The sequence below is a fragment of the Equus przewalskii genome, chromosome 1, assembly GCF_037783145.1.
Source record: "Equus przewalskii isolate Varuska chromosome 1, EquPr2, whole genome shotgun sequence".
In the NCBI taxonomy this organism is placed as follows: domain Eukaryota; kingdom Metazoa; phylum Chordata; class Mammalia; order Perissodactyla; family Equidae; genus Equus; species Equus przewalskii.
The window spans coordinates 13,258,302-13,283,366 of NC_091831.1; the positions used below are offsets into that span (position 1 = coordinate 13,258,302).

General features: G+C 46.0%; 2 protein-coding genes across 8 annotated transcripts in view; both read right to left on the reverse strand.

The window, feature by feature from the left end:
- Positions 1 to 6,351, reverse strand: part of LOC103554497 (high affinity immunoglobulin epsilon receptor subunit gamma-like) — a 111,326-nt gene extending 104,975 nt beyond the window's left edge. Inside the window, exon 1 of the mRNA XM_008525580.2 lies at positions 6,317 to 6,351. The gene's annotated coding sequence lies outside the window, so the exon portion shown is untranslated. The remainder of the gene's footprint in view (positions 1 to 6,316) is intronic.
- The window catches only part of GRK5 (G protein-coupled receptor kinase 5), a 219,855-nt gene extending 212,475 nt beyond the window's left edge, over positions 1 to 7,380 (reverse strand). For 2 of the 7 annotated variants that reach the window (XM_008525599.2, XM_070588542.1), the window contains exon 1: positions 6,317 to 7,380. In XM_008525599.2, the coding sequence (XP_008523821.1) occupies positions 6,317 to 6,368 (52 nt within the window). In that variant the 5' untranslated portion in view covers positions 6,369 to 7,380. Of the gene's footprint in view, positions 1 to 2,245; positions 2,400 to 6,316 lie in introns of those variants that run through there. The other 5 variants (XM_070588926.1, XM_070588989.1, XM_070588814.1 and 2 more) reach the window with 4 other exon arrangements.
- Positions 7,381 to 25,065: the final 17,685 nt, after the last annotated feature.

The following is a 25,065-nucleotide window of genomic DNA, read 5'->3' on the forward strand; positions in this document are numbered from 1 at the left end:
AACTCTAGAGGGGCTCCACCCAAATGAATTTTCAGCAATGCTGGAATGTTCTATATCTGCACAATCCAGTGTGGTAGCCACTAGCCAGCCACATGTGACTGCTGAGCACTTGAAATGTGGTTAGCATGCTTAAGGAACTGAATTTTTAATTTTAATTAATTTAAATGTTAAATAGCCACATGCAGCTAGTAGCTACCATGTGGGACAGCAGACCTTTAGAGGACTAGACACCTTGACCCTTTCAGGTCATTCTAGGTCACAGGCTATATCAGAGGACATGTTCAAACCACTTCTAACAAAAAGCCAGAAAGGAAGGTGGCCTCCACCATCTCTGCTCCAGAACTGTGGCCCATCAACCCCACTCAAGCCGCTGCCCTCGAAAGACCACGGAAGTTCCACCTGGAAACCACCACTGCACACCAGTTTTCCTCTGGGATCTTGTCATTCCTCAACCAAAGGGTCCTCTTGTCATTGTTTCGAGTGGTTTTCATTTGTAGGAACTGACCTTCATCAAAACACAATGTCTTATAAAATTAGCAGTTGCCTTCCAGATTTGGGCCTATCCCTCAAGCAGGACCTTTGAATTATCCTTAAATCATATTTTGGTTCCTCCAGCGATTGCCCAAGTTCTAGGCACAGCAGAACTGGTACAGTGGACCCAGCCAAGCAGGTCACACCACAGTCAGTTCAGCTCTTTGGGGGGAAAAAATCTGGTTCTACTAATATCTGATTTACCAGTTTAAAAGCCTAAGAAGATACTGATGATGCCCAATCCCAGTCTTCACCCACCTCTAGCTGCATCTCTCTAACATTTAGGATGTCACCTCCCGCAGGGTCCTTCAACTATCAAATGTTGAATGAATGAATGAATGATTTTACCCTTGTAAGATGGCAATTTAAGAATGGTTTTCTCAAAATGAGAAACTGTGGGGGTGGGGAGGCAGGAGGCAGGGTCTAGTAAATACTTTCTCTTTAAAAAGCAGCACGATTTATACAAAATGGAGTGCTTCCTCCAGTGTTTGGATGGTACTAAATGGAACAACATTGTCTTTACCTCAAAAAGAAAAAAATTTAAGAAGTTTGATTTATTGATTAAAGTCTCTTCAATATTTAGGGATATTTTTAAACAAAATTTTTCACTGAAATATACCAGGATGTGTTTGAAAGCAGAAATCACTCCTTTTAAGCCCACATAATCCATTTTAATCATTTGAAATCACATCTTAAAACCCTTCATCTTCACTATGCTATTTTCATGTGAGGTGTGGGGGCTGGGGAGAGCTAAGATTGAAGAAATTTCTGATTTCCTTTTCTCTGTGTCACCTCTTTGTAGTCACCTTCTATTGTTTTCTCAAGTTTCACCTCTGAGTTGCATGATCTAATTCAGTGATATCTTTTTGTAACCATGAGATTTTTTTATCTCAAAAATGTCAAGGGGCCAGCCCTGTGGCCGAGTGGTTAAGTTCGCATGCTCGCTCGGCTTAGGCAGCCCCGGGTCTTGCCGGTTCAGATCCTGGGTGCAGACCTAGCACTGCTCGTCAGGCCAAGCTGAGGTGGCATCCCACATAGCAGAACTAGAAGGACCAACAACTAGAATGTACAACTTTGTACTGGGGGACTTTGGGGAGAAGAAGAAGAAAAAAAAAAGATTGGCAGCAGATGTTAGCTCAGGGCCAATCTTTAAAAAAAAAAAAAAAAAGCAAGGTATTATAATGATTCACCTTGAGCCACAAATATATTGGCAATACATTGACTTTAAATATTGCCTGTGTCCTGGATGGTTTCCTAAGAACACTGAAAATTCCCAGGTATGGGTTGAACAGTTCTTGGTAAAGGTGAATATGATCATATATTGGGTTCTTTCCTGAAATTCACTTGGACATTATTGACATCTTCAGTCCAGACGCAAAGGGTATTATTTAGCAAGCCACTGCAAGAGTTACGGCTTCTGAAGACATAATTTAAACAAGGATTACTTTGGGCACTGGAAGAATCAAGCTTTCTGGAGTTCAGAATCTGACAAGAAGCAGCTAAGCTACTGAAAGATGAGAGTCTTATGGGCATTTATCTGATGGTTTTAAAAACCGGCAGCTGGATTAATTAAAATCATCACTTGAAATCTTTCTGTAAGAGAGCAAGGCCTTCTGAAAACATTGCTTTTGGTTTCTCCACCTCCAAGTTGTTAGTATTGAAAAGAAACTTGGAAAAAATAAAAGGCAGCTTCATTTAACAGCATTGTACTCACCGGGCCAGACGGCTTTTACACACCGAGCTGCCTGCACCAGGATGAAAGCTGTTCCCTTTCTGTTTGGTAAGACTGAGGGGAGAAGCATAGGGTGGAATAAGTCTGCCCGCCATAGCAGTAAGAGGGCTGCGAGGTTCAGAGACACTCGAATGTTCTACTAACAAAATACCCTGATGTTTCAGTTTCATCATCACAAACTAGGGGTGCGAGGGAAAAAGGAAACGGGGCACAGGTTTCAGCCCTGCTGTGGAATGCTGAGTCTGTCCAGGCAGCACCTGCCCCTCACTGGTGGGCTGGATATGGGTTCCCTCCCTCCTCCTGGCCTCCCTAGCCTCTGCTCACCCGAGCTTCACCTTTTCCCAGGTCCCTAATCTTGATCATCAGGAAGATTTAGGCCAACAAGTCACAGAGTTATCTAAGAAAAGGATTTTCACATATTCTGGTTTTCAGGGATTGAGACCAACAGCAAAGTGATTACGTTTCTGACCTCTCAGTTCCTGTACTCAGTGCCTGCTAGTATCATGCTTGGGGAAAATGTGATCAGTACTCCCTCTGTCCTCTTTATTGATCAGATATGGCTACCGCTGGCCTGCGAAGAAAGGAAAGAGGGGCCCTTGCAAAATTTCTCTCACCACTGTTCACTCAAGAGTGAGGCAACTGATCCAGAACATGAGAAAAACACAAAAACCTTTCCTGCAACAATAAAGCCAAAAAGAAACACACAAAAGGCACTCTGCAAACACTCTTTCTCACTACTATTATTTCAACACTAGCTTGCTTGCCAATTTTCTGAGATTCTGAAATGTAAATAGATGGATGGATGGAGTTAGTCTGGCTCTCTTTTCATTAAACGCTTAATCACTTAGCTCATTTCCATAAATTGGCATGAATTTCGTCTCAACTTCTTTCTCTTTTTCCTTAACCAGTTTTTAGAAGAGCAATCTAAAGTGCCTAAGAGTGATCAAGTCGATGTTTTCTCATAAGACCAGGACAAATAAATAGCTCACAAAAGACATTTGGGTGGTTTGAAGTTTTGAACCTCGATCTCTATCTTTTCTTATTTCAAAACAACTGTCACAAAGATGCAATTGGCTTGCTATGTTTTCTAATTACTAACAATGAATCATTTTTACTCTAATCCACTTACAGATTTTCTATTATTATTGCTATATTCATGTTTTCCATTTTATATATGTTTTATTACGGTAAGAATTTGAATTTACAGTAAATTTAGAAGCCATCTGCCTTTAAGAATGTATAACAATAACAAAAGATAGGCCCAAATTACCCACTAGCACGGACAACTACAAATTCCTTCACAGCATCTGCAAAGTGTGTTTGTCTTTCTTCAAGGCCTGTTTCTCTATTGTTCGGGATAAATGTGACTTTTACTTGAAAGCCACATTTTAAATGGTTTACAATGTATTTTGTTAAGTGAACCAAATTAAATTTCACATTCACCAATTTTATTTCTCATCTGTAACCATTCACAAGAATTTTCAAGTAAGAAGTGTTTTTAAACATTCTAGACAATTCAGATTCTTTAAGATACTGTAAATTTTATGTTAGATATTTCACTAACTGGAACTTTCATTTCTGAATATTTGGATAATATGCTTATTTGAATTAAGAATTACTTAATTTAAAAGAATGACTTCAAGTATATGAGAACTGAGAAGAGAAAAATAAATTCCTTTTACTTCTAAAAGCTTCCACACTAATTAGAATACATGTCCTCAAATCTTTAAAAGGCCACAGCAAGAAGAAAGTGGAAGCACTTAAAATCGTGGATTCTCTTTAGACATAAGAGAGAAAGAGGGGGAGAAATCAAATTTAAAAACGAAGTTTCCACGTAAGTGATTAATTTTTCTCATTCGTGTGTCAGTCTCTCCGTTTCCTTACAGGCAAGGCCCTCTCCATTTCAAAGGCATCGTCAAGAGCTATTTTCTCACCATGAGATGACTACCAAGCTCTCAAGGAGAAATTGAAAAGACTTTAAAAGGAAAAGGAAGTGAAAGGCACATTCTTGAGCACTTTTAATCACTGTAATTCGGTCATTCCATGCAAGCCTGCAGCCGGCTGCTCTCTCGAAAAAAAACAATTTGTTAACCTGACGAAGAAAAATATCAGGCGGTGAGTTAGTTTCGGTGAAAAAAACTGGGGAGACCACTTTGTGGGGGAAAATTGATAACACCTTGCCTACTCCAAGCAAAACATTTTCAAAGAAGCAACGAAAGGCTGCGGGAAGAAGAAAGCATGCCCCAGAAAAACGAACGTGTACAGCAGTAGATCTAGGAAACAGAACTCCTCGGGCAGCAGGAGAAACCAGTGTAAGTTGCAAAGCCACCAGCACCATCATATCCAGTGATTTCCCCGGAAAAAAATTCAGAATGGAGAGAGGGTGAAAAACTTTCCTAGCCCCCAGCCCTGAGATGTACAACCATGTCCCACCACTAGGTGGCGGCGGCAAAGCCTGCGAGCGGGGTCGGGGGGGTGGGCTGTTTTCTCCACTTCTTCCCCTCCAGGACGCACTGCCCAGCAGACGGGAGAGCCCACCAGCCCCCACCATGATCCAGTTCGCTAAAATTTCAGGTTAGGAAAAAAGAAAAAAACTCAGGCCTTAGAACCTGAAGTCGCCAAGTGACAGCGTCTCCTACAAATCTGTTCACACCAAAGCTGAGCAATGGGGGGACAGACCTGCATATTTTCAATTCTGCTGGGGTTTTCAAAGCAAACCCTCTAGGCGGCTGCTTTAAAGCGACAGGAGACGACGAAATTACGACGTGAACGCTGGGGGGAGTTGCTGGGCTGTGCATCACCCACCCGCACAGCGTGTACAGAGCTACAGGGTGATGGAACCGGCTGGATAAACATGAATCGTTTTATTGCTGGCCAGAAATTCTCCTTTCATTCATCAAAGTGGGTGAATGAAAATATTAAGAAGGAGGTATGGCATTTTCGTGGGCTGCTCCCCGAATCTCCTTCTGAAGTCAAGACCTTACTTAGGCTGCCTTCTACCTTGGGTGTCAAAGCCTCCTCCCATGAGAGGGAAAACCACTTCCCTTTTTATAAAAAGTCTGCACGCCAGAGCTCAAATCTTGGCAAAACAGATGTTACATAAATTCCAGGTGTTCCTAAAAGTGTATGTTGACATGCACACAATCATTTTAGGAAGCATCTAAGTTTCTGGGCCACTTTTTTTTTTTTTCCTTTCATCTCAAGGAAGGGTCAAAACGTGTGTGTTTATAGCTCTGACTTAAGATCTTACCCACTCCACTTAGGTGATACTTCCTGCCAGCTAAATGCAGGAAATCTAATGATACGCACCTAAAACGCTTCTAAGCACAGACGCACCTTTCTTTGCCTAACTGAGCCAAAATTAAACAATTCAGTTATCTCCCCCGCCCCCACCGCCGCCCTTCCCCAAAGGGAAAAAACCCACCTCTGAAATCCTGAATTATTTTCTAGGTGATTTGTACAGCCAGCCTCTCGTTATTCTATGAACAGGCTAATTCCTCAACATCTTACTTTGCCTTTAAAAGGCTTCCTTCCACACAACGGGATTTCCCTAAGAAACAGTCCCAGCGGATGGTTTCCAGCAATAGCCTATATGAACTCAGCCTGCGCAAGCAAAGACTTGGCTTTTGCTAATTCCAACCCGCCACATGCACACACACCAATTCACAGTCACAGAACCATCCTGGGCCGACTCGAAAAGCTATTTTATTTGCATATTTGCCCATCTCTTCCTGAATGAATGCTTTTCCAACTGACCTTTCAACAACTGCCGAGATGGCACGCTCAGTAAGGTTAGAGCTGGAAACTAGAGGATAGTTTAGCATGCTAACCTCTGCAACCTCGACGTTTCTCCTTCTCTACCCAAGTCCAGATTCTCTGAGCCCAAGGGCAGGAACCCTGAAGCGTTTGCAGAGCAGCTCTACGAGGTGTCCTGCTCGCGACCAACTCACTGCGGGCATCCTGCACACGCAGAGCCCCAGCCCACATGCCGCCCGACACCCGCACCCCGGCCCGCGGCGAATGCGCCAGGCACGCACCAGCCCAGCCTCTTACCTTCCCTGGCTTTCAGCAAGACCGTGTTGGCCACGATGTTTTCCAGCTCCATTGACAGTCGGCGGTCAGCGAGGAAGCCGGCCGGTGGGGCTGTCAGCGCCTGGGGGTGCTGCCGCTGCTGCTGCCGCTGCTCGGGCTGCCGCCGCTGCTGCCGGAGCCGGGAGCGAGCAGCCCGCCTTGCCTACCGCATTATTCCTGCTCTTATCCCTCGGAGTTTTCCCCCTCTGCAAAGAGGAGCCGTCGCCGCCGCTTCTTCCTCCCTCTGTGTCCCCCCTCCCCCCCCTCCCTCAACAGTCTCCCCCCCACCCCCCACCCTCCGCGTTTCTCTGTCACTCCATTCTCCTCCCCTCCGGCTTCCTCGGATGCTTTAATGCCTCGGATGCTTCTGCCTCCCCTCTGTCCCTCCCGGGGGTGTGGTACTAGCAGGCTCAGGCGGCTGCACTGCGCAGGCGCCAGGCCAGGCCGCGCCCCCTGCCTCGGCGCTCGCGGCGCGGGGCCTGCTGGGACTTGTAGTCCTCCCGGCGCGCCGCGCTGTTGCGGGGCTGGCGCGCGGCTGGTGGAGTCCGAGACCCGCCCCGGGACCCGAGCGCAGGGTGAAGGCGGGTGCACTTCTGAACGACGAGGGACGCGGGGCTGCGAAGGGCGACGAGCGAATTAAAAGCAGCCCGGCCAAGCCGGAGCCCCCAGTCCCCGGGCCCAGACTCGCACGCCCACGCCCCAGGCTTCGGCTAGCCGGCTTCCCGCCCTGCCGAGAGCCCGGAAAGCAAAGTCCACAGGCCACGGCGGCAGCGGTGCGGGTCCTGGCCCCCTGGGGTGTGCTCGGGGTGGGAAGAAGGTCAGCCCGCGCCGGGCAGGCGCCGCACCCCGCTTTCCCCGGGCCACTCCGGGCCCACGCGGGGGCTGCAGCTCAGAGGCGACAAGACGAGCCCCGCACGCGTTGGCCGGCTCCTGTGCGCCGTACCCCGCACACGCTCCCGTCGCCGACAAAGGTGTACTTTGTTTCCTCCGAAGGCGCGAAGGGCTCTGCGAGTCGGCGGCAACCCGGCGCTGGCAGCCTCGTCGGTGGCCACGCAGCTCGAGCGCCCCCCGGCGGCCGCGGCGTGGGGGCGCGGCGGCGAGTCCATGAGGACGGCGCCCCGGACCGCCTGGGCCCGCCTCGCCTGGCCTCGGGGAATCCGGGCGTGGGAAGCGGCTCGTTCTGCAAATAAACTGCTTCCTAGCACGCGGGGCCCGCAAATCAAGGAGGCTCCTTACAACCAAACTCATTCGGATTAGTAAAAATGCAGACGGAATCGCGCGAGCCGGCTGTGGGGAGCGTTAATGAGTAACAGCGCTGAGCTGGTGTTGGAAATGCGTTTTCACATTCCGGGCTTACTTATCTTGGGGCTCTTAGCGCCTTTCCACCGTATGCTCAGAACATCAGACTCCAGATCTGCACTCGGCCTCGTTTCCTTGCTTCTTCTGAAGGCCCTACTCCTGGGAAATGGGCCCTCGGGTCGCCCAGGGTCTGCGAGGAGTGTCCCCTGGGCTGGGGGAGGGGCCGGTTGGCCCCAAGGAACAATGAGGCCTTTGCCTCCTCTGCATCCTGCGGGCCGGATATCCTTTCAGAAGCCAGCTCTGGGCCTTCTCTGTGCAAAAGGAGGAAACCTTCTGTCCCCGGGGCTGCCAGGAAGTGGCAGGGACGTGCCAAGAGAAACGGAGAATGATTATTAAGCGCTGGAGAATATAAAGAAATTAATAGACCTTCCAGGCCTTGGAAACCAGAATGGTCACTGATTCTAACAGTACAGGATAGTCTAGTTTCCTAATGGGGAATTCCCACCACTACCACTTCCGAGTGTCTGGATCTGGGTCAGTGTGTCTCCCTGGGCCTCACTTATCTTGTCTGCAAAGTGGGGGCAATAACAGTTTACCTGTCAGAAGGCAGGGAGCTGAGCAGATGACTTCTTAGGCCTCTTCTGCTCCAGGAATTATTGTTCTAAGCAACCCGGACTTGGTCTTGGCTACATACCCATGTGTCCAGACCCCTAACTTATAAGGAAAGGATCTCTCTCAGAGAGAGACTCCTGGAGCTGGCACCACTGAGAGCTCACCAACTACAATGGTCACTTTCTACTTGCTGGCAGCCTAAGGCCTAATGCAGCCCAGAGATTATTTGGCTGACATAAAAAAAAAAAAAATGTTGAATGCCTTTCGATGGCTCATGCTCCATAGCAGCCTTCTCAAACTTTCACGTGCACACAGATCACCTGGGAATCTTGTTAAAATGTATGTTCGGTTTCACCAGATCGAAGGTGGGTGGTGAGATTCTGCTGTTTTAACAAATGCAAATGTTCTGTCAGTCCTGCTGTTCAGTGGACCAACTTTGAGTAGCAAAGCTCTACAGTTAACCATAATCCCCACTGCTCTCTATTGTCTTGTACCCAGCCCACATCACCAGTGATTTTATCTATTGGGCCTCTGTAGACATTTGAGTTTGCAACCCTGGGAAATCCCTGCCTGTCCCACCTCATTTTACAGGTGGGAAACAGACCCAAAGAGAGTAAGTGGGTTCTGTATGGTTATTCAGCAAACGGAAGCCTATCTACTTCTCTCTCTGCTACACGGTAATGCATCCTGCCTACAAAATTAAATGGTTGTACTTCAAGTATCTGTGCCTCTATAAGGAAATTAGGACATTCCAATGCAAGAATGGAGTGATGATGGCTAGACTTACTGGACATCAGCTCCGTGCCAGATTTGCGCTAAGTGATTTACGTGGATTATTTCATCGCACACAACATCTGGATGAGGTAGAGAACATAGCCCCATTTTATAGATGAAGTCAGCAGGTTAGGAGGGGTTTTGTAACTTGCTTAAGGTCATACAACTAAAAAATAGAAGACCTGGGATTTGAACCTAGCAGTCTGACTCAGTCTATGCACTTAATTTCTGGCGAGCTCAGGCTGGCCAGCAGAACTTGGTTGCAATTATTCTGTTTGGCTGCCAAAGTGAACTTAAATTGTATTGTAAGAAGGCAAAACAGGCAGTTGGCTAAATGATTGAGACTTAAGGGGATTTTCCATTCCAGTCCATAATTCCACCACTGTAGCTTCATTCCTTTCAATTAACTGCATTAACAGCTGGAAGTCCTTTTGAAAAATGGGTTTGGTTCAAGGAGGAGTCGTCTATTAAATATCAGTGGGTAAGTAGGGAGTCTTGCTAGCTAAGAGCAAGAATGGAAATCCAAATGGAGGAGCGGAGGAGTTTGAGAGGGATGGGAATATGCCAAAGACAAATGCTGACTTCCACATCCACTCAGGATCAGCTGAGCAGGAAATGCAAAAGAAACAGGGAATCTTCTCAGTCTTCTGTCGGCACCTGTTTCCCGTGGATAAAGATGCTCAGTCAGAGTTCTTGTGAGTAGAAATCGAGTATTCTGGAAAGTCACAGACCTATCTTTGTCCTTATATTCAGATTGCTTCTGCCAGAATAATTAAACTGGCTTTCTGAATAGTGCTGGGGCTGGAGTTTTCTTCCCTTCCCTTGCCTCACAGCTTTCTAATCATCAGGAAACAGGTGGAGACAGTGCTTTCATTCTCCCAGTTAGTCTCTCTTTCTTTGAGTTTACCTTTTTGTGCCAAGCACTGTAGGGAATACAAAGGTGATTTCCCAGGAAAGCTCACAGCTAGGAAAGAAAGCAAAGTGGGAGGCCAACCACTGGGATAAAATGGAATAAGGGCCACTGTGGACACATACACAAAGGACTTTGGAAAGAGAGGAAGAAGTGATCCCAGGCACCTAGGAAGATTCTGAGAGAGGAGAAATGAGAGCTGAAAGTGGGGTTGGAGGTAACTGGAGGTTTCCAGTTATGTTCCCTCCCCTGTAAGTCCCTTCATTAATGGACCCAGTGGTTACCAATTTTTTTTTATTTTTATTTTTTGCCAAGGAAGATTTGCCCTGAGCTAATATCTGTTGCTAGTCTTCCCCTATTTTGTATGTGGGTCACTGCCACAGCATGGCCACCGATGAGTGGTGCAGGTGCATGCCCAGGATATGAACCCAGGCCGCTGAAACGGAGTGTGCTTAACCATTAGGGCACAAGGCCAGCCCCAGTGGTTACCAAATTTGACATTAAAAATGTTGCCATGCTGGGGCTGGCCCCGTGGCCGAGTGGTTAAGTTCGTGCGCTCCGCTGCAGGCGGTCCAGTGTTTCGTTGGTTCGAATCCTGGGCGCGGACATGGCACTGCTCATCAAAACCACGCTGAGGCGGCATCCCACATGCCACAACTAGAAGGACCCACAACGAAGAATATACAACTATGTACCGGGGGGCTTTGGGGAGAAAAAGGAAAAAAATAAAATCTTTAAAAAAAAAAAAAAAAAAGTTGCCATGCTATAGACCACCTGTCGCTCTTCTCTTAATATTTTTCTTTAAAGTCATATCACTTTAAAAAAAAACTTTTATTCACCCTAACCAATAATATTTGTGAAATGTGAGGAGGAGTAGAAATATCACAGTTTGGAAAAAACTGACCTCCAAGCAACACATGGGGCCCTAGCAGCCTTTAGTTTCAAGATGAACCAGCTGGTCTTAAAAAATCTGGTGGGAGGCTTCACCCTGGTGTTGCCAGATGATCATGACCTGTAGACATCTAAACACCCAGCTGGGTAACAAGACTTTACAGGGTCATCTGTTGGGTTCTTAACTGCGAGTTCAGGCAAGAGATTCCTGCTGAAATGCACATGTCTGCTGATGGAGCCACACGTGGTCTCCCAGCTCCTGGCAGCTCTGTAACAGTTTCACGTGGTCTTCTTTAGTGAGGAGAAAGGCCTCCTTCCTGGTGTGTGTTCAGTTAGGAGGGTCCCCACAGTAGGTTTACCTGGGCCCTGAATTGTTACAAAGTTGTTGCCTCCATTGTATATACATAGGGAAACTGAGCTTTAGAGAGTTAGTTCTGCTGCCCAAGGTCAGCTGTGAGTGGGTGTGGAGGCAGGTTGTTTAGGTTAAGTGTCTGCCTTCCCTCCTCCAAGACCTGAAATGTGTCTTGTTCATCTTTCGATTCCCTTCTCTATAGGACTTAGTAAGTGCCTTATGTATAGTGGGCATTTAGCAATATTTGCTGACTTGGAGCAAATATGGCATGACTCAGCCCCATCTAGGCTTCTGGAGTGCTAGTTATTCCATACTAGTTAACTATCAAAATTCTTACATCCCTGCCAGATCAGAGATTAAAAGGGAAAAGTAGGGGAGACTGGCCTCCTGGTAGCAGAGGTGAACGTCACAGAAAGCCATGGGCAGTCTCTCAGTCCCTGGAACTTCCAGCTCTCTGGCTGTGCCTCCATCCTCAAATCTGGTTCTCTCCTGCAATCAGCCCAGTAGTTAAACTGATCACACAATTTTCAAGGAAACTAAGCAGACTAATTTCAATTCACTTTTCAGACTGAATGAAACACAAGACATTTACCCCAAAAAATGGTGCATGAAAAGCCGGACGTTTTTTGTTTGGTTCAGTGCTGAGCAGTCAGATAGATTTAGATAGAGGAAAAATGTTCAAATTGGTAAGGAAATTACACAGCAAAAGTATAAAAATTAATTCTGCATTTTCAAAGTGGGAGGAGGAAAAATGGCCTCTTCCCCAGTAATCTGCTTAAAAGCCAATGATTCTCTGTTAATACGGATAAGGAAAGAATCCAAACCATCACTTATGGTCTTTTTATGACTAGCATCTATCAGGCTATGACACTGAAGCCAGGTTCCTTTGTTTGAGCACGGTGGCCTGCAATGGAAATGTGGATGCCGTCTTGACAACAAAGGTAGAACTGCTTCCTAAAGGGAAGGAGGAGCTGAGGTGAATTGAATGCAATGTTAGGAGCCCTTAAAACCGGATGACTCATAGGTGAGATGGGCTCCAGCAGTTTCCACCTTCATGCTGCAGTAACATAAACTCTCTCTTGCTTCAGAGACTCTGGGGCTAATTACCTCTGAGATCTTAATATGAAGCTTTTACTCTCCTAAGATAGGCCATTGCAGGTAGGTGAATATTTAATTGACCCAATAAAAGGAGGGCATACTTGCTCCCTCCTTGAAGTCTCAGCTAACCAGTTATCTGCTAAAAGGAATCTAACAAATACACAGAGTTTAAAAAATGTAATGCTTTGGGGGCTGGCCCCGTGGCCCAGTGGTTAAGTTCGCCCGCTCCGCTGCAGGCGGCCCAGTGTTTCGTTGGTTCGAATCCTGGGCGTAGACATGGCACTGCTCATCAAACCACGCTGAGGCAGCGTCCCACATGCCACAACTAGAAGGACCCACAACAAAGAATGTACAACTATGTACCGGGGGGCTTTGGGGAGAAAAAGGAAAAAAATAAAATCTTTTAAAAAAAAAGTAATGCTTTGCACAGACTGCTTTTTTGACAATTACATAAAATAGAATATAGTACCTAATTTGCCCGATTGAATTGATTCTACAGGGGGCTTAATTCCCCCCTGTAGAAGCAAAGGCGTGGGTTCCTGTGCCATAGAAATAAGCTTGTGCCTGAACAGGCAGGTTGGAGAACTCATTCGACACAGCTGTCATGGTCTCCTCCACAGAGAGAGGATGCCATCTAGCATGGACTCCGGAGAGCTGCAGCCAGCCCCGAAATGGCAAAAGGAAGCCTCAGGTTCCACATTTTGTGGTCTAAAATGAGTCCATGCGTCTGCTAGGCCAGTTGGTACACGACACAAGCACTTCCCTTGTGCTACAAAGGGAATTCTGCTCTTAAAGTAGTTCTTGAGTCATAGAATATTTCCATCAGTACTTATATCGCAAGCTCCACAACCCTTGTGTGCTCTAGGATCCAGCTGGGATTCCAACGGATCCTCTCCTCTCTGGGATGAGTCTAATCTCTGCGTTTGGGGGAAGGTGAGGAGAAGATTAGCTCGTTCTTATTAATGACGCACGATATTCATTCCATTGAATGACTGGATCATAACTTATTTAACTAGTCATCCACTGATAAATATTTTTATTATTACCAATCTTTTGCTGTAACAATGAGACAATGATTTTTTTTAAAGAGTTAATGAGCATTTTTTTTCTTTTTGTCATCTACCTTTTAAATTTACATACGGTAAAATAAAACTCCCTCTTTTTGGTGTTCAGTTCTATGAATTCAGACAAATGTATACACTTGTGTAACCACCAACACAATCAAAATATAGAATAGTTCCATCATCCCTGATTTTTTAACATTCTTTCCTAAAAAACATCTGACTTCCTGAGAAAGTTAAACAGAATTAACATATGATCCAGCAATTCCACTCCTAGGTACATACCCAAAAGAATTGAAAACATATGTCTACACAAAAAGTTGTACACAAACATTCACAACAGCACTATCACAACAGTCAAAAGGTGGAAACGACCTAAGTGTCCATCAACAGATGAACGGATAAGCAAAGTGTGGTGTGTCCACACAATGGAATATTATTCAATCGTAAGAAAAAGAACGAAGGACAAGGCTACAAAGTGGATGAAACCTGAAAATGTTTTGCTAAGTGAAAGAAGCCAGACACACCAAAAACAAATATTATGTAATTCCATTTGTATGAAACATCCAGAAAATTCATAGAGACAGAAATGCAGATGGTGGTCAGATTGTCCGGGGCTGGGGAGCAGGGAGAATTCCTTAATAGGTACTGGGCTTTCTTATGGGAGAACGAAAATGTTCTGGAACTACATAAATGTGATGGCTCCCCAACATTGTGAATGTACGAAATGCCACTGAACTGTGCACTTCAAAATGATTAATTTTATGTTATGTGAATTTTACCTCATAAGAAAAATGTTTAATCCAAGTAATAGTCGAGGGGTACTTGGATTAGACCAAGTGATGTCAGCTATTCATGTGCTGACCAACAATTGACAAACTACCTGGTGAGTAGGTAGATATTATTATTCCAATTTTATACATAAGGAAATTACAGACCAGAGAAAAAAAAAGACCCCTGACCAGAGTTGCAGAGTTGGGACTCCAAGACCAGAACCTGACTCCTTATGCGGCATTGTTTCCACTCTCCTTCATGGTCTTCTCGAATGACAGGAAAGGTTTAGTATTTTTGCCAAGTGGCACTCATCTTTCATGAAAGAGAGAATGGGGCAAGAGGCCTAGAGTCCAGGGGAGTAAATGAGTGGATAGAGGGAGAGGCAGAGGCGAGGAGAAGGAAATCAACAAATAAAGGAGCATTAGCACGGGGAAAGAATCACGAGAGGGGGAAGGGGACGGAGAACAGGCAGACTGTCTTGCATGGGGGTGGCACAGTGGGGCTTCTCTGCAGGAAAGAGGCTTTGAGCCATGATAAGCATTCCCCGTTAGGAAATTCCAAATTAGGAGCCGTGCCACCCCACTGACCCGGGCAGGTCAGGGGAAGGCAGGAGTGAAGTGCCCTCCACCCTGAGATGTGTCATTCTTCCCACTGGGAGGGACCATAGGACAAAAACTGAACAGTGTCTTCATTTTCAGCACAACCTTTTGTCCTACCTCTACTCAACCTCTCACTCTCTGGCCCCCAGCATCTCAAGCCCTCGGGGAAATGAAAAGCAGCTTCTCCTTGCACATGATTTGGAGCCCCTCAGCTAAGTAGCCTTAACAGAACTGGGAGATGCAGCCCATAATAATGCTTCGAAAACAATAAGTTTTAGTGTACAGGTTGTGTGCTTTGTGTTCTGGCACCAATATTTCTAAAATGTTGATGACTAAAAGGGGTCTCAGACTATTTAGGCGAAGAGTATTTTCTTGTTGTTATGGGAGAGGTGGAGGAAAAATTCATCTGAGGGAAAGGCTCTCTTGTTTTGGGGAAACACTTTCAGGGGCTTTTAGTTATTTGAAAATCAAGCTAACCTCCTACTCTGGAATGGAGAGTTGGAAATAATGAGGAGTTAAACTGTGCTGCATACTACTTTAAAGGGATGTCTTCATCAGGGGAGCTGGGGATCCTTCTCCTTCTGGGAGAAGTGGGAGGTAGGAAGGTGGGGGAGGGCTGGGATGAGGGAAAAGAGGCAAGATCAAGGATGCTCCATAAGGTGTCCTCCCAAGTGAGCAGATCCCTGCAACATGAAGGAGCAGGGGTACTGCAAAGGAGAAAAGTGGTCCCTAACAGGTCCTAGAGGAGCTAGGAATGGGATAGAATGTACAAACAGGACAGCTCATATCCTGCCTTACGTTTGCCTTGTCTGCATTACAATTCCAATTTGTTATCCCCACGCCTTCATTTTAAAACAATCGCTTGGGGGCCAGCCCCATGGCCAAGTGGTTAAGTTCGTGCGCTCTGCTGCAGAGGCCCAGGGTTTCACCGGCCCAGGGTTTCACCGGTTCACATCCTGGGCATGAACATGGCACCGCTCATCAGGCCACGCTGAGGTGGCATCCCACGTGCCACAACTAGAAGGACCCACAACTAAAATATACAACTATGTACTGGGGGGACTTGGGGAGAAAAAGCAGGAAAAAAAAGAAGACTGGCAATAGTTGTTAGCTCAGGTACCAAGCTAAAAAAATATATATGTATCACTTGTCTTAGCTGGCACTGGGGAATTGAAAGAAAGGCACGTAACCACCCTGGGGCCCAGAGGTACAAGAAGATCAGCAGCAGCCCAGAGAAGCTGCTGGAGCAAGGGCAAGAGGGGAGCTGAGAAGTCCAGAGCAGTTGTCTGCAGTGGGGCGGATGCCTGAGATGAAGAGCATGCCTGGGATCAGTATGGACAAGATGTGGAGATTGTTTGGGGCCCCAGAGAGGTCCTAGGAATGGAGGCTGGTAAAAGGCTGGACCACTTGCTAATCTGGGCTGGTAGGGGCTCTGGTTGCTGGACTTTGGGATGCCAATGCTGATGACATTTTTGGTAGCCCAGCATGTCAGAGCTGAATCTAATAATCATACAAGGTATCATCATTCAATCAGTTGTTACTTCCTTCCTTTGAAATTTATTGAGTGACTATTAAGTAGAAAGCATAGATAGGCACTGTGGGACCACAAAGATGAGTAAGACATGCAAGCCCTGCCTTTAAACAGCTTCTAGGCTCTTAGGACCAACCAGTCACACATAAAAGAAACTGGAATAGAAGACAGACCAACGTGAGAAGTACAGACTGCAGAAGGAAGGATATTTTAAACTGTTTGGGTCCAGTGTTGGCAAAATATCCTAGAAACTGCCCCTTTCACTCACTGGAGGGAGTGTAAACTGGCCCAGCCTTTCTGGAAGGCAGTTTGGCAAAACATACCAAAAATCATAGAAACATACACAACCCTTAGCCATAGCAGTTCTGTTTCTAGAAATACGCCCTCAAGAAACAAATAAGAATATGTACAAAGATTAGCTATGAGGATGTATAAAGATCACAATATTGGTTATAATATAAAGAAAAACTTAAAGCAACACAAATCTCCAACAATAGCAGATGGATTAAGTAAATCATGGAACAACACTTCAGTGGTATTCCCATCAACAGTGTTTATCCTGAACATTTGGTATCTAATCATGATGAAATATCAAACAAGCAAACTGAGGGACATTCTACAAAAGAGCCAGCCTGTGTTCTTCAAAATGGTGGTCAATGAAGATAAAGAAAGACTGAAGAACTATTCCAGATTAAAGGAGACGAAAAAGACCAGACAACTAAATGTGATGTGTGACTTTGGGTTGGATCATGGGAGAGTGGGGCAGGGTTGTGTGGCTCTAAAGGACGTTGTTGGGACAACTGATGACATCTGAACATGCACTATGGATTCAACAATAGTGTGTCAATGTTAACATCCCTGATTTTAATCATTGTAATGTGGTTGTTATACAGAAGAATGTCCTTGTTCTTAGAAAATACACTCTCAAGTATTGAGAGGCTTTGAGAAGTGAAGTAAACAGTTACTCAATCTACAAACTAGGATAGCCATCAGAAATGATTAAGAAACAAAACACAACTCAAATAATAGTTCAAGGCGACAGTAGGTTTGTGATAAAACACACAGGATTGATCACCAAAAGAATTATGTTGATGGTAACTGCCAAAGGCATTTAGGGAAAGGAAGTGTCAGCTGGGGAGGTCACAAGTGGCTGCATATCATGAGTTTTTAGCCAGGTCTTCAACCAGATTCATCTAAATTTGCTAGGAGTCTGGCATGGGCCAGGTACTGTGCCAGGCGCTGGGGAGAGAACAATGAACAAGATGGATGAGGTCCTTGCCCCATTGGGGCTTCTATTCTGGGAGGGAGCCCAATAAATACCCAGTAAACTGACAGATAAAGTAATTGTAATTGTAATTTCTGATCAAAGGAAACACACAAGAGCCAAGACAGGATAACAGACACAATCACAAGGGAAGTCCTCCTGGTGAGGATAACAGCTAAGCTGTGACCTTAATAAGGAGGAGAAGCCAGACAGAAGTGATTGGAGAGCCTTCTGGTCAAAGAGCCCAGCGTGTGCCAAGGTGGGGGTTGGGGGTGGGGAAGTGGGGGTGAACCAATATGGCTGGAGCAGGAACGGGTGGGAGGAGCCCAAAGTGAGTTGTCTGAAAGGAGGCAGGGGCTCAGACTGTGTAGGGCCTTATACAAATTTGGGTTTTACTCTAATGAAATGGAAAGCCATTGAAGAGTTTTAAGTAGGAGACAAAATGACCTGGTTGGTGTTTGAAGAAGAAGCACGGTTGCTGCTGAGCAGAGAATGGGTTGGAAGGAGGCAAGAGTGGAGGCAGAGAGTGGGTTAGGAAGCCGCAGGGTCCATCATGGGCGGGCAAGAGGGGAAGGAGGCAGACGGGTGGGCTCATGCTTGGACTTCTGCAATGTCTCCAGATCAAGGTCTATGGACTGTTACAGAGAGAGGCTGACAGGACTGAAGAAGATGACATCCATCCTCTGCCTTTCAGCCTGGTTCCCATGACCAGCTCTCCTGGTCTGGAGGGTATTACCAATACTAAATATTTCTACCTAAATCCTAAAATCAGTCTGTGGGTAGCATTTTGTGTTACAAGTTTTGTAGTGCTGTGTCTTAGTTTGGGTTCTCTTAGACCTTGAGACTAAGGTTCAATGCAAGAAGCTGATTTGGGATGTGCAGGTAGTATAGGTGAGGGAGAGGAAATCCTACAGGAAAGCAGGAGATGAAGGTGTGTAAAGTAACTTCTATAGGTGGCTAGAACTTAATCTGCAGGGAAACTCTAGGAAACACACCTCAACTAGTCTACCCAAGAGGTGGGGTATTTGTACACCAACTCCCTCCATTTGGTTATTGCAAGGGCTGCTGGCCAGGGGGTTAATGCTCTCCCATTTCTGCCTTTCTGTAGAGATGGGCAGAGCAGCCTTCCCCAGTTCTATAGAAAGGCCTCAGCACAGAGGTGCAAGCGTGGGCGGCTGGGAATCTCTGGAGCCCAAAGAAGCAGCAGGGTCTGAGGGAGACCAGAGACACGTGACATAGTGGCCTGGACTCTGTGTTGTGTTTTCTTCCACTTTTAAAACAGACTTCACTTGAGGGGCTGGCCCCGTGGCCGAGTGGTTAAGTTTGCACGCTCCGCTGCAGGCGGCCCAGTGTTTCGTTGGTTCGAATCCTGGGTGCAGACATGGCACTGCTCATCAGGCCACGCTGAGGCGGCGTCCCACGTTCCACAACTAGAAGGACCCACAATGAAGAATATCCAACTATGTACTGGGGGGCTTTGGGGAGAAAAAGGAAAAAAATAAAATCTTTAAAATAGACTTCACTTGAAAGAAGTGACCTAGGCCTTGTTGATGGCTGAGACCCCGAGAAGCTGTGAAAGAATTCCAGGGGAGAAACGATGGCAGCCTGGACTGAGGTGGTGGCGGTGGAGGTGGATAGAAGACAGTGTATTGTTTAGGTGCTGGTTGGTGTGGGTGAGGGGATGGCATTGAGGAATAGGTTTGAGAAGAGAAAGCAAGAGTTTGGTTTTGTGTTTGTTAAGTTTGCAGTGTGTAAGAGACATCCGAGTGGAAATGTTGGCAGGCTGGACTGGAGACACAGCTCTGAAAGGGGACAGGTGGCCGGGGGTCGGGGGGAGGGAGGGATGATAGCGGGAGCACAGAGGATTTTTAGGGCAGTGAACTATTCTGTATGATACTACAATGGTGGCTCCATGTCCTCAAACATTTGTTTAGACCCATAGACTACAACACCAAGAGTGAACCCTAATGTAAATTGTGGACTTTGGTGATGATAACACATCCATGTAGGCTCATCTATTGTAACAAATGGACTGCCCCAGTGCAGGATGTTGATGGTGCGGGAGGCTGTGTATGTGTGGGATCAGGGAGTATGGGAACTCTCTGTCCTTTCACTTCATTTTGCTGTGAACCTAAAACTGCTCTAAAAAATAAAGTCTATTAAAAAAAACCAAAAAGGTAAGGGATGTGCTGGGGATAGGCAACAAAGATAAGGAGGGAAAGGCTCAGAAGAAAGCCAAGGTATGCTGCGGGATAGAGAGAAGGGGACTGCACAGTACCTGCGAACACTGACTACCCGAGGGCCTGTTGGAGGGCTCTCTCACTCCAGCTTCACAAGAAGCCTGAGGGGTGAGAGTTCTTACATGGAGACCCTCAGACTCTGCAAGGGGAAAGCATCTGTGGGGTTTGAAGTGAGGACAAGTCGACCCCTTCCATCACTCTGCTGGCTGCCTTGGAGGAGATCAACTTGCAGCAGCATAAGGTCATGCAGGAGAGAGCTAGGAGGTTAGGCTCAAAAGAGAAGCCTTTGCTGGGAGACATGGCTCAGCTTTGAGGCTTCATCTTCCCTGAACCCAGGAGAGAACCAAATCTGGGGCTCCTCGTCACTGGGAAAAGAAGAAAAAAAAATGAATGCTTTTTGCCGTGGAAAGAGGAAGAATTCAGCAAAACCCAGGGTAATGTCTGCCATCCCTAATTGTAGCCCCAGCCGCCAGAATGTTAACTTGTGGCTCCAGGGAGCTATTTTCCTAATCATCATAAAAAGTAGCATATATCTTTTCATTTGCCTTTCTCTCAACTAGGTCCAAAAATTCTTCTTCCAAACTCAAGAGGGAGAATTTCAGTTACTTTCTACTCTTTTGGTAATGAGGACAAAGTCAGTTTGTCTTTTTCCTTTAGGGGAAAAATTTGTGTTCTTGTTGTGACAGCTAGAGAAAGCTGAATAAAAAAATAAAAAAGCTGAATCAAAAAAGATGTTTTTCCCAGCATGAGTATGGAAAGAACATTTTGGCCACCATGTCAGCCACTGCTTATTCATGTGACAGACTTTTTCTGAGCAGTTGCTATGAGCCAGGCACTAGCATAGCCATTGGGACCACAGAGATGAGTAAGACGTGAGCTCTACCCTCAAGAGGCTCACAGTATGGTTAAGACATCAAGAAGGCAATAGAAAATTCCCGTGTGATATGACAAGAGCAATGAGAATGAGAAAGGCATTTGTATAATCCTTTCTAGGCACCTGGAAGGTTTTCTAACCCAGACACATGGGTGAGGTGGTCAGGGCAGACTTGGCAGGACAGTGCTGATATTGATGACCAAATACGAACCATGGCTGTCTTCTCTTGGAATGAACAAATGAAGGACTCTGCTTGTCCTTCCAGGGGAGGTGTTTGGCTGCAGCCTGAGATTAGCTGGAGGCCACTCACTTGGCAATTCTGAACAGGACGTTGGAAGGCTCACGTATGAAATTCCTTCTGGGCCTCTGGGCCTGAGATTCTAGGGTATTTCATCCCCTGTAAGACAAGGAGGATCAGCCTTTAGCCAGAGATCAGCAGACCAGGAGACCAACAGGTCCACTGGAGAGTTCTTGGTTCTAAATGTCCCTGAGCCGAGGAATCCTTGTGTAACTTAAGGAAAGCTCTTTTTTCAAAAAAAAAAAATTTTTTTTATGAGGAAGATTGTCCCTGAGCTAACGTCTGTGCCGATCTTTCTCTATTTTGTATGTGGGATGCTGCCACAGCATGGCTTAACAAGTGGTATGTAGGTCCATACCCAGGATCCAAACCCACAGACCCTGGGCCACCGAAGCGGAACATGTGATCTTAACCACTATGCCAGTGGGCCAGCCCCTGAGGAAGGCTCTTTAACCACAGGCAACTGCCTCAGCTTCCTGTTTGGGAAAGAAGTGATAAGCAGCGAGACTTCCTCTCCAATGGCCAAAAGACCTGGGAATTGGGCTGCTGTGTTGGGCCTCTGCTTGGCGTGAGGGAAACAGTAATGCTTTGTTGGGCATGCCTAAAATGCCAATGTGAAGACTGACTGGAATGACCGAGATTTATGGAGATCAAAATCACAAAATGTCCTAGCTTGATTGACATTGAGAGGAAAGGAAAAGGTGGTAAATTCTTAAGATGAAAATTAAACCATCTATCAAAAGGAAAATATAAAAAACGTAGACACAAGTTAATACAGTAGGAGTTAACTCTTTCCATATGACAAAGAGAACTTTTGCAAAATTGTACCAAGCTATTGGATACCCAAGAAGTAAGAAACTGAAATCTGCATCAATCTTAGAAATGGTCAAGATTTCTTTCTAATCATAACTAAGACCCTTTTCAGGTAGATGGATGTCTGGCTGCACACTCAGTTGCACAAGCAGTGCAGGATAGTTCGCAGAGAGACCAAAGAAAAGACCCAGAGATGGCATACAAGACATATAGGTTTATTGGGACTTACCTACAAGGAGTGTCCAAGAGCGGCTGGCTGGCCGGAGTTGTGCATCCGCTACTGTGGGCAGAGTGGGTGTTGTTTATATAGGCGGAGGAATGAAGACTACATGCTTGCCAGGAGGGACTGTCCTTAGTACGACCAGCATTCCCAGGAACAGGAGCTCACATTGAAGGGCTCTGTGTTCCTTCAAGATGTGATGTTCTTTGAGTGATATAAGTTAAGATCTGGGTTGGCCAGGCCCTGGATTGTTATAAATCCCAGATGGTTGGCATCCTGCCCAACACATGGTTGCTATAGGGCATATCAGCTAGTATCCCTACAATGCGGGTCTGATAAGTGTCTTACCATTGTGGTCATCCTTATTCCTCATAATTAGCTTTAAAAGAAAAAAAATTCAAGGTTTCCTGAGTAAGAGTGTAGTCTAGGAGCAGGGGCTTTTTTTTTTGAGGAAGATTGGCGCAGAGCTAACATCTGCCACCAATCCTCCTCTTTTCGCTGAGGAAGACTGGCCCTGAGCTAACATCCATGCCCATCTTCCTCTACTTTATATGTGGGACACCTGCCACAGCATGGCTTGACAAGCGGTACATAGGTCCACACCCGGGATCTGAACTGGCAAACCCCGGACCACCAAGCAGAATGTGCAAACTTAATGGCTGCACCACTGGGCTGGCCACTGGGAGCAGGGGCTTGAAGGCAGAAAAGATTAAACTGCAACGAGCAGGTAGGTACGTGGCATCTTCCTTTCCTTGACTTCAAGTCCTTCTAGCTTCCCGAAGAGCCTAATTTGAGCCTGTCTGGAGATCAGTGCTTTTGCAAAAGCCTTATCCTTCACTCCTGAAGGAAAGGAGGAAGAGGAAATTCATCACTTTGAGAAAAATAAAATGTATTCAAAGTCTGTGCCAGTTGTTAGAAAATGTAGCATGTTTGCTTGTGGGCAGAATAATAACTAATATCTATTTAACCCTACTCTGTGCCAAGTACCCCCTAAGCATTTTGCGTGGATTAGCTCGGTGCTCACAGCTAAAGCTTTGAGGTAGTGAGAATGGAGTGGACAACACCAAGCAAGTCCCCAAAATGGTGACCATCAATTGCAAGGGCAGAACCCACTAGAACTGCTCAGACAAAAGATCAGAAGGTACAGGAGCAGAGTGTTTGGGGACATTTCACTGAAGGATAGATGGCTAATACTCCCCCCATGCTCCAACACAGACCACCTTTTTAGTAGCATCTCCTAGAAAGCCCCATTGAGTACGTGACGCTCCAACAAATACTGCAGAAGGTGGGACAACATTAAGAATGGGGGCTCCGCATCAGCTTTTGGGGTTTGAATCCTGGCTCCTTCCCTTTCTAGTTGTGAGAGATTGAGCAAATTACTAAACCTCCCTCAGCCTCAGTATCCTCACCTATGAAATGGGGATGGTGAATTCAAAACAGTACCTGGCTCACGGGGTTGTGTGAAGACCAGATAAGATACTGCCTTCAGCCCAGAGTTTGGCCCCAAAGTATGTTCTCAATAGATGTTGGCTGCGAATAGTGACAAACCAAAGGGACAAAGGTCACCGATTACTGCTATCTGCTGTCTTCCCCCATTCCTCCCTCAAGGACAGAATCCATGTCCTCTGATAGCACTTTTTCTATGACACCCTTCTTGTCTCTTTCTGTAAACTCGCATAGCATGTTACCTGGACTTCTCTTTTATTTAATGTAACAAACCTTTATAGTACTTACTATGTGCCTGCAGACTGAGCTAAGTGCCTTTAAAATATTAACTCCCTTATTCCTCACAATAACCCTTGGAGGAAGTATTAATATCACTCCCATTTTACAGATGGGAAAACAGGCAGAGAGTTAAGCAACTTGCCTGAGAGAGGTAAGTACTAAGTGGCAGAGCTGGAGTTTGAACCCAGGCTGTCCACACTTTCATGCCCCTTTCAATGTTGGAGCTTGGTGGGTTGTTTTGTTTTTATGATCTTGTCCTTGCTCCCTGAATACATGTGAGATCCTTGGAAGCACTGCCTGTGTGATCCACTCAATATACGCTTACTAAGTGATTAAAATCACATTGTTAATTGATGCAAATTCATCCAACCCCAGAAGGCTCTACCTGGGACCTAAATAGGAAAGGAGTGCGTTGCTCCAGAGGCTGAAATGGGCTCGGGGTGGGGAGGCTGCAGCAGTAACTGAAATAACTGACAGGAAGCAATAGCGGGAGGGGCTAAAGGGAAAACAGAAAGTAATGTTACCTTTGCTCTAAAGAGCCCCAGCCAACAAGACAGGACTAATTAAGGCTTCTAAATTTTAAAACTGAAATGAGGCTGAGTGAGGCTACTCTCGAGGGAAGATCCACTGGGTCCTGTTGCTTTGGTTGGCACTCGCTGTACATTATAGTGAAGTTTAGTTATGAACCAAACTGCCAGCGTGTGGGGACTAGACTACGTGTGCATAAAATAGGAGAGAGAGAGCGGTGCCCCCCAAAATGAGGAGAAAACAAGGGGTATGGAGCAGAGGATTACAGGTCTAAGGAACATGAAAAGAGAAAGGTACCCTGTGGCTTTTCCTGGCTCAAGCTCTGGCAGCTTGGTATCTAAAGTCTGCGGGGGTCCAGCCCGGTGGCACAGTGATTAAGTGCGCATGTTCCACTTCGGCAGCCCAGTGTTCACCGGTTTGGATCCCAGATGTGGACATGGCACCGCTTGTCAAGCCATGCTGTGGCAGGTGTCCCACATATAAAGTAGAGGAAGATGGGCCCTGATGTTAGCTCAGGGCCAGTCTTCCTCAGCAAAAAGAGGATTGGCAGCAGACGTTAGCTCAGGGCTAATCTTCCTCAAAAAAAAAAAAAATAAATAAATAAATAAATAAATAAATAAAGTCTGCAGTGTGAGGGAAAAGATGAGAAGACTAGAGTAGACATAATGTCATCTAACAAAATGGCTGGTGAAATGGCGCCGAGGCTGAACTCCAAGTCAGCCACAAATACTGGTGGGTTAGATGTGGGGAGTCTCTGAGTTCTAGTCCTGCCTCTGCTTCCGACCAGCTGTTGTTACCACACAAAGATGGCGTTCTCCTACCCGATGCACATAAAAAAAAGCCAATTATTACAGCATCAGCTTTTGGG